This window comes from Haplochromis burtoni, unplaced genomic scaffold, assembly GCF_018398535.1.
Source record: "Haplochromis burtoni strain Fernald_Lab_line unplaced genomic scaffold, NCSU_Asbu1 Contig_13, whole genome shotgun sequence".
In the NCBI taxonomy this organism is placed as follows: Eukaryota; Metazoa; Chordata; class Actinopteri; order Cichliformes; family Cichlidae; genus Haplochromis; species Haplochromis burtoni.
Genome location: NW_024582374.1, coordinates 1,558,054 through 1,567,903, shown reverse-complemented (window position 1 = coordinate 1,567,903; position 9,850 = coordinate 1,558,054). Strand labels below are relative to the sequence as shown.

Genomic DNA, 9,850 nt, shown 5'->3' with positions numbered 1-9,850 from the left:
CTTTACTAGTCCCTAAGGACTCCAAAGCGCTTTACATATTCAGTCATCCACCCATTCACATTCACACACTGGTGATTTACATTTACTTTGTTACAACTTTGCAATTAAAATGGATGGAAAAACTGATATGCATTTTTTTTCTGCACAATTGAACTATATCGCATATTTGGAATTGTTAGTTGACCTACGCATGTCTTTGGATGGTGGGAAGAAACCAGAGTGCCCAAAGAGAAACCATGCAGGTTCATGCAGAACAGGGAAACTTCACATAAAGGCCTGAAGATTAGAATCCAGGACCTTCTTGGTGTGTCTCCCTTCTTATTTATTATATTATTATAATATATGATTGTATATCATTGTTGCTGATTATATAAATAAAATGTAATAACAATGTAATTAAAAATGATAACAAAGACTTGCACTTAATTAGGCAGGATTCACATAGCACTTTGAGAATGGGCCCCTATGTGTAGAAGCATGAATGGGGTACATGGTGTAGCCTATAGATAAGGGACCACTCTGTGCTACCTGAGATAAAGAAGACTACAAAAAACGTGTGTATTTTATGTTTGAGTGAATTAATATTAATGAGTTATGACAATTTTCCTTTGGGGAAGGTCAAAACCTCTTTGGTAGGTCCCCAATTATTTTATATGTAAGAAACACTTATGAGTTAAATGTTATACTGATCACTTACTTAAAAGCCCTGTTTATTTCATATTTAAATGTGATATTGATAATAACAAATGAATTTGTAGTTGTTATTTCATTTTATTAATTTATATTTTACTTTAGCGGGACTTTGAACTGTTTAGAAGAGAGGACAACTTTAATCCCGTTTTTTATTGCATGATTTTCTTGCTCAGTGTGATCAAAGTTCAGAACTTGTACTGCTGGAGATGAGAAGAAGTTATTTGTAACCAGACTCTCTGGAGTGACGTTGGAGGACGTGATTGGTGGGCGGTTCTGGTATATATCCGTCCGGCTTCCATCCCACCTTCTCGCCAGTGGAATTTCATCTCAGCTTCTGCACCTTCAGGGCAGACGAGAACATAAAAATAAGTAAGTACTTTTTAGTTTCCTCCTGAACGTGACTATATCCTCTTTACACATGACTTCAGTTTTTTATGCCATAGCTGTGCTCGTTAAAAGCGGACAGTTTTCCCGTGAACCCAGATCGTTATAGCGTGCTCTGGCCTGACTCCGTGTCATTTCTCCCGTGCTCAGCTGTATGCCTACGTGGACTTAGCCAGCTAGAAGAACCAACTGTATTCGAAGCTAACATTAGCACGCTAGCTAAAGGCTCTCAGTTCAACTAGTTTTAACGAGCTCAGCAGTGTTGGCTAAAACATATAAAAACGACACCACATCGGGTTGAGAATGTGTTCAGAGTTACGGTACTGTTTTAGTTGTTGATTCGCTGCCATCTTAATGCTGTTAGCTGTTTTGAGGCACAGCCTGAAGTTGTGTGTGGGTCTCGTTGAGCTAACTTCACCATTAGCTGAGGGGCTACGTGTCACACGCCGCATTCAAAGTTTTTAGCAAGTTTGCTAACCAGCTAAGGGTTTGGATTCAGTAATCCGTGACTCACTGATTATCCCGGTGAATATCCCACCTCAGATAGGAGACCCGTATATTTACAGTAACCCCGACAGTAGGGACAGTGTTAGTTTGTCTCGATCTCTTACATTTTTTTCAATGGTTGACCAATGTTAGCCAAATGACGGCAGCTAGCATTAACTAAAATGTGTCGTTAGCAGCTGTCAGCTTTTGGTTAACTTGATATCGTGTTAGCTGGCAGTCACACTAACCAGCCTCTTAAATCCTTAATCTGGGATTGGGGTATAATGTCATAAAGGCTCGAAGGTTGTCATGCTGAAGCTAATGGGAGTTTGACTAGCAAAGGCGAGCCAGGCACTCTGAACTTGTTAGCAGTTCGTTAGTACAAGTTGTCTCCAATACGTAACGTAAAATGTCATTTAACTGCATTACACTGGTTTAAACTAGTAATAAGTCTAATTAATGGTTGCCACAGCTGTACCCGTGGCATGTTTATTTAATGTTCTGGGGTCTCTCTGGTGAATGCTCTCCACTTACACTCTTATTTTGGTTTTAGGCTACACATTTTTTTTCTTTTCTTGTTGTTGTGTGTTTTTTTTTTTCTTCTTTTTTTTCTTTTTTTTTAAAGAAAAAAACAACCTCTTAAATTCTTTATCTTGTACAATTGCATTAATAAACATTATTAAATTGCACAGGCTCTGCTGGAAGAAGCGGGTCACTTGTATGGTTTTAATATTGACTGTGTTATAGTGTGTAGTAGAAAAAGAAAGAAAGAATTTGCTGATATCTCGGAGAAGGCAAAGTAATTTGTCCTGACAGTTGAGGAATTTGCATGTTTCATTTCAAGCAACGGATGTATACTGTGGTTACATGTGAAGAGGTGACGGCTCCAGGACAACTTCAAGTATAAAAAGAATCTCATTGCTTAGCACTGTAAATATGTGGCCTCCGTCTGGGTCACGATCCTGTTTCTGGACCCCCCTTTTCTTTCCTTTTCTTTTTTTGAGCAGACTTTTTACTCTGGAATTGCCAAAGTTGTGCCAAAACACACTTGTGCTTTAGTGCTGTGGCAGCTATTTGTTGAACCAAACTGCTAATCAAAAGGCCTCTGGCCTTTCAAGGGCAAGTATCATATCAGGCCAGTTCTTTCTTTTCCAAGGAAAATTTGTTCAAAGAAAAGGGTTTCCTGAATCCTGTTGCCATTCTGGAGTGCTCTCCGTATTGCATATAGGCTGGTCCTATACCTGCTTACCTCCAGTAGATGATTTAAAAAGGATAATAGTGGTGTCCTGATACACAAAGTGACGATATCATGAGCATGCCTTAAACATTTGTTATTTCTAAGAACCACTTTATGGCTGTGTAGAAGCCTGTAGAAAAACAAGTCCTTTCTGTGTGGCATTTGTAAATGCCTGTTGACTTTACTGTGGATAATTTCGGATCATACTGAAACTGAACATTTTGTAAATGATATTGTAAATTATGGCATCTGAAGCAATCAGACTTCCAATTTATTTTAATTATTAAATGGTAAATTATTAAATGGCGACTACAAATGTAACTTGCCCTGTTTACATAAGAACTCTGCCAAATCAACCATGTGGAGCTATCCGCTGGGGCGATCCTTTGTGGGAAAAAAGGAAGCAGACAAAAGTATCTTTCGTTTGCATAGTGTCCAGACTATGCTTTCAGGCTCTTGGAAATACTCCTGACGCTGGTTTAGTTTATAAACTGAACAGATAGAAGCTGAGACATTTTGAAGACATTCCTCAAATACCCATGTTGGATTGGGTCTGATTAGTTTGAGCATGCACCAAGACATCATTGGTAGGCTAACTTGCATTTGTAATTTCATCCTTATTGCTTGGTACTCCCACCCACTGACATGTCGTCCCATTTGCTTTGCAACAAGTCAGCCAAAGTTTTCCTCCGCCCTGACCGCCTTATGCTGGTGTTGCTTTCAGAGAAGTGTATTCGTTTTCAGTTCCACCTTATTGTTTCTTCACACAAAGAAATCTCAGGTCTTTTTGCCAATGCGGTTCCTTTTTCCTCTTCCTTATGGTTTTTCTATGAGCAGCCAAACCTCTGCACCCTGTTACACCAGCACGTGAATGGTCAATTAGATAAATGTACAGGCGTTTTTTGGGGGGACTCTTTATTAGAAACTGTTTTGGGCTTGTGATTTGTCTTCCAAATAAAAACACAAGTGCTAACCTTTATTAACAGCAGCTGTACATGGCCATTCTATCACTAGTCGCTTTAATAATATTAATGAGAACAGGCCACACTTTGTCACTTCTGCCAACGCTAACAAATGGAGCTAGAAACCTACTTTTTAGTGCGTCTTCTTATAATATTGGGCTTTCCAAAGAAAGTGCCTGGCAGATCATGCACTTCTTCCCAAACAACACTCGTTGAGTTAATAACGTTCGTCCTATGGGAGTCTGTCCACACCTCAGTGGAAAATTTGACTGTTTCCAAGGGTTGTTGAGCAAGTGAGGAAATCTGTGACATCAAACTAGCGAAATGAATCCCAAGTGTTTCTGAGACCTCAGCACAGCCATGCCAATAAGGTCATTTAATGCGAATCGTTCACTGTGTGCTTTTACAGGCTCTTGCATGAGAGCGTGATAGCCTGGTTACCTGGCTCACACACAGCAGCTTCATCACTTGCCAGCTCTGTCCTTTTTGTACGACAAGGCAGCGTCCTGATTATGAAAGCCAGATGCTTGTTGAGGAGAGCGAGCTCCAGCGGCAGCTATGCTTTACTGCTGTTCACTAATGCATTTCTTGGCATCTTCTTTATCTGAACACTTCTTAATTTACCATTTGGTTTCAGCCATGAGTTGGCAGTGTTTATCTTACCGGGCTCATCAGAACCACAACTATAACAAAATGTGCAATTAGGCCTGACGAGTGGATATGTCTGTGAAGCATGACTATGTTTTTTCTTTTTCCTTATATTGGCTCTGTTTGTAATCCGTATCCACTATTACTGTGCAATTTAATGATCTACATTTTAAATGCAGGTCATGGTGTAAGACTCGTACACAGAAGTGAAAACATGGTTTTCTTTGTGGATTTAAACTGAGGTCCCAGATTTTTTTAACAGTTGTTTTTTCTTTTTCTGCTTTCTAGGCAAAAGCTGGCAGGCTGACGGGAGCTTTCATCTTTACAGGACGGATTATCTGGTAACTGACCATTTAGCTGGTAAGTTTGTACAGTTTTTATATTGGCACTTACTTTTGCCAACATAACATTAAGTCGTCTTCTTCTTTTTTTTTTCTTTAAGTTATTTAGACAGTTTTACTCAAATATTCACTGATTAGTGAGTAATTATGGCCTCCAACAAAATGATACATCGTCATGAACTTAGAATTAATGCATTAAAAATGCATCGGCGCAGGCCCTGGTTTGTGGAAGCAGCCAGGTTTCGCCTCCATTTTTAATACGGTAGTGCTGTTCTACCTAATCACTTGTGTATAAACAGCTGCCACATACATGGTACAACTAGTTTAATTTAACAATCGCAAATACATTTTTCAAACCATAATAAGCCTTTAAGTTTTGTACATGTATTTTGTATCTGTCCTCCCGCATTTCCTTAACCTCCTCACTTCAAGCCCCATCTCCTGAACTGTGTCAGGGTTCTAACACAAATGTGCAAAAATATGCTTATTTATTCATAATGTCGTCGTAATTACTAGTTATCAGATTAGATATACGATCCTCTCATCTCCGTTTAGCTGATAATGAGACTGCTAAACAGTAGCTGGTTTTAAGTTAACATTATGGCAGCTAGCATGAGTCCTTAAAAATCACTCTCCCTCTGATAAACGGTTTGATCACATTCTCACATTATAGGAGTTTATTCGGTAAGAGTCCAGGTCCAACAATTTTGGCTGTTTAGTTAGGATCTCCTAAACAACTCACCTCAGTATCCTTATCATCAGACTCTTTTCACAAAGTTTTACAGCCTCACCCAGAGTAAATAGACATAGACATGGACACCCATCATATTGACAATCAAAGTAAACAGCAGACTGACCGCCTACGCTCGTTACAGATGAACAGCAGCCAGAGTTGCTTGTCATACAATATACATTAATATAAATAACACAAATATACAGTGAAATAACTGGGAGAATTAAAAGATTTTTATCCTGCACAAAAAGCCCCCCACCCCCAGTAACAACTAGGATAGGCTCCAGCTAAATCTGAAGTGGATAACTGGCTAACAAAATGTTGTTGTTTTTTTTTCTTCCTTCCCCTCATGGATAACTTTGGATTTGGATCACTGGTGCTTTAAATTTTTTTCCAGTGAAACACTTCAAAGTTACCTGACAGCTTCACTTAAAATAAGTTTTCAGGCCAAGAATGATCAGTTGTAACCGTAAAGAGATTTAATTTATAGTGCTGCTAATGAGCAGTGGGCACAAGAAGTTTATGCAGTCTGACAAGGAGGAGGCCCCACTGCAAGGGTGTTCATAGAGCAGCTAAACACACAGCCACATGGAAGCAAATTTCCCACAATTTACAGATCGATGACAAAACAAAGTCAGGATGTAGTCTTTATGCTTTCAGATGAATTTCAGTCACGCTTGGGAGGGGAAACTCCTCACTGAAGCAACTTGCATTCCTGTGCTTTGGCTAGAATTTATGTTTGTCTACAAAACAAGAAGAACGAGGTGATGGCTTTGGCTGATATCAAGTTTCATCATTGATGGTTAAACCGAACTGACCTGTAGTTGGAACACAGAGTGCAGTTGTTGTTTTTAATGGAACTCTATCATCAACTTTGTTTATAATTCAGAAAGCCGAAACGTCAACAAGATCAATTAATTTCATTTTGTTTTTTTAAAATAACTGTTATAGATAAGCGGATTGGCCTTGTGGTTTCTTTCTTGGAAAGAATTATTGGTTCAAAGATCCTAGACGGGGCTGCTGAGCTTTATGTTGGCAGATTTTTGCTTTAATCCTATCCAGCGTGGACATGCAGAGGGGTCAGTGGGGTAAAATCCTCTTAACCTTGCAGCCTTGTCACTTGGCTACATTTCTTAGAATAGAACTGGAGAAGATGGTTGAACAGAGTTCCTGTTGGAAAAACAAAATGTGCTGTAGCTGCAGCCCCGCCCACACCACCGCTCTGCTAGGACGTAATCTCTTCAGTTACTCCCCACTTAGACTCGGCATACATTAGCAAAGTGCTGACGTGTGAATGTGATGAGTGACTATTCTGTCGCACATGGCTTTCTCTGATAAATGTAGATTAGATAAAGGTGAACATCCCAAAGTCCGTGTGTGATAAGCTTGTTTAGCACATTAAACTGTGCTTGTGACACTTTCACCACTTGAAACAAGGGCCTTGCTAAAATTGCCTGTGAGTGCATGCAAAACTCAGTTTCTTGGTTAAACAAAGAGTGCATTATAGCTATCACTGTCACTGCTGTTATGCAAATTACATACACAGGGCTAACTAACTGGTTCAATCCAAAAAGTTACAACACTTTGCTATAAGTCTCTGGGTTTTAACGAGCATGCACCAGTATAACGTTTTCCAATACAATACCAGTATCCTAGCTTTGGGTGTCTGCTGTTAGGAGGGCTATATTAATAAGTTGTATTTATCATTGGGAGAAAGAAACAGGGATTCATTTAAAAAAAAAAAAAAAAAAAAAAAAAAAAAAAAGCATCAGAATAAAAATGTGCTGAATTGGTAATTATTGATACAATAAATGAAAACAGGCTGAAGATAAAAGCCATGGAAAAATAAAATTCAACTGGCTTCGTTCACCTAAATTATTTGCTCTAGTCTCCTTTCAGCTCAGTGTGAGTCATAAGGCTGCAGACTGCCAGTTCACCTCACACATTTACGCTCATGGTGCTGTTATAAGTGCAGTGCAAGTTTAACACTGAACAAACATCTTTGATTACTAATCTTTTATGTAATGTTTGTCTGATGAAACATGAGGGAGAGAGAAGCTGACTCGTTGAAGCTTTTCAGCTAACTCAGCCAGTTTGAACTAGAGTAAAGGAAACAAACAAACTTCAGCACACAGAAAAGTTATTGTAGCAGGTTATTCTAGCTGCTACGGTTGACACAGGACGAAGTAAAAACAGAACGACAGAGAACTGAGCGACCTCCATTTCGAGCATCAGCTCTGTCCAGCCTTAATTTCTACAAATCAACCAGAAAGAAATCCGACGACATCTCTTGTATGAACGAGGTGAATTTGAGAAAAAGCTCAAAATGAGCAGACTACGTCTCCTTTAATTTTTTTTCTTGCTATGTGTACTGTTACTAAGCTTGTAAAGATGACGTAAGCTCTTCTTTTAGTGGCACACTCGGACTCCGTGTTAACGTGGGATTTCGACCATGAGCTCAGTCGCTGTACTTACGCAAGAAACCTTCAATGCGCACCGCAGTGGGCTTTTGCCAGAGCAGGGTGGTGGTGAGTATTTGGACATAAGACTCTATGGCCTGTAAAATGCAAGCCGAGCCACAAGTGGCTTCATGGTGTATGTCTTTCCTATGTGCACAGCTGCTGTGGCAGGACCCAGTGCTGGAGAGGATGAGGAAGCCCTTCCTACCTACAAGGAAGCCTTCCCACCTCTCCCCGAGAAGGCGGCCCAACCTGAGGGGACCCAGGAAACTTCCAGCGCCTGGGCATCAAAGATCCGCCCTCTCAAGTCTTCGATTATCACCCAGGTACAACTTCTCCTTTGAAATAGTAATGCAGTTATAGAACTTTAAAAAAAAAAAAAAAAAAAGAGTCTGCCACAGGATCTTAATTATATTATTTGAAAGTAAATGACAAAGACATTAATTAAGAGTTTACTACATGCATTATATATTTAGAGAGATGTGTAGCAATAGGAGACTTAAATAATCAAATGACAAATATGATCCTTCCATGTAAGTGGATTGTAGTTGTGTATGTCAAAGCTAAAATGTCTGTTTCCTGCTGATGATGGATTCTTCTCCACTGGGCATGGCAGCTGTTTCTGTGTACAGGGCGACACTGGATGTTGTAAAAAGACGAACCTTTAAGAAGGGTTTTCCTCCTCGTCGTGTAATAACTGTCTCCGTATGTTCTGTGACACTAGTAGTTGGTACGAAGACGGCATGCTCTGCGACACGCAGCAGTAAACATGGTGAAATAAACAACCATAGCACAGACACATACAGCTACAGTGACACAGGAAGCCTTATCAGTCATTTAGAATCAATTAAAGAAATGATTACCCATAAATAGCAGGAGATTTGTGTGACTGAAACAGTTATCTGTGGAAATTAGGCTTCTGTAAGCAAGTCAGGAGAAAAACTGACTCAAAGCTTTAAAAAGCATCTGAGGGTCAAAATTTTTTTTTTTTCTTGTTCTTTCCAGAAGAATCTGGAAATGGATTCTTCTGGAAAATGACTTAATTGATTAAACTTGGGGAGGAGAGAGCTTGAGCCTTATCTAATAGATGAGGTATAATGCTGTTTACACAAATGCTATGTTTAAAGACCATTCAGAACAGTCGGTGTTGTTTGATGTACGGCCTTGATTTAAATGGTGCAGAAGCATGTGCCACTTGGCTCCCTAAATAACAATGCATTTGTTATACATCTGTTAAATAGGCTAATGTTAGTAATGCTAGCACTGCAGATTTATTTATTTAATTTTTTCCCCTGTGCAGGTTAACGTGAGCCTGTGTTGTTATAGTCATGTTATTTACTCTTCTTCTAAGCTTTCAGCAGTCTAAGCACTCCGCTGGTTGATAGGGACATCATCAGTCTTACTTCCCACTTGCCTGTTTCATAACTTGCCGTCCAAAAGTGGGTTGCTGTCGCCCGCTTCCGTCAGTGTGGGCAGCTAGCTGTGTTGACCCGATGGTTGACGGGTGTTGTACACAAAGAAAAGATGAATCATTAGTTTCCATGTCTAAATTTTTTGGTGCTGATTACTGCAGTGTTTAAATAAATCAGTCTACTTTAGGGTGGGGGGTGGGTGTGACTAGTGAATTAATGGATCATTATCTTTCCTTTTTAAATAAAATGTTTAATTCATTGGCATGTTTTCAGTATGATATAAAACAGAAGGAAAACATTTATATTTGAGAATGAGAAGGGTTTTAGTAGAAGGAACATTTTTGTGTATTTTGGTTACAGATCTTGGTGAGGATTACCCGAGCTGGTGGTGTTCTATTTGAACGCATTTGTTTGCCTCACATTTTAGGTTTTCTTTGTGTCCAGCTAATCCTGTTTGTCACTGATTTTTTTTTTTTTTTTTTTTTTTTTTTTTTT

At 39.3% G+C, this 9,850-nt stretch overlaps 1 protein-coding gene across 1 annotated transcript in view; it reads left to right on the top strand.

Moving 5' to 3' along the window:
- Positions 1-935: 935 nt before the first annotated feature.
- The window catches only part of hdlbpa (high density lipoprotein binding protein a), a 16,847-nt gene continuing 7,932 nt past the window's right edge, over positions 936-9,850 (top strand). Inside the window, exons 1-4 of the mRNA XM_005919780.2 lie at positions 936-1,062; positions 4,699-4,770; positions 7,898-8,012; positions 8,103-8,269. Of these exons, the coding sequence (XP_005919842.1) occupies positions 7,937-8,012; positions 8,103-8,269 (243 nt within the window). The 5' untranslated portion in view covers positions 936-1,062; positions 4,699-4,770; positions 7,898-7,936. The remainder of the gene's footprint in view (positions 1,063-4,698; positions 4,771-7,897; positions 8,013-8,102; positions 8,270-9,850) is intronic.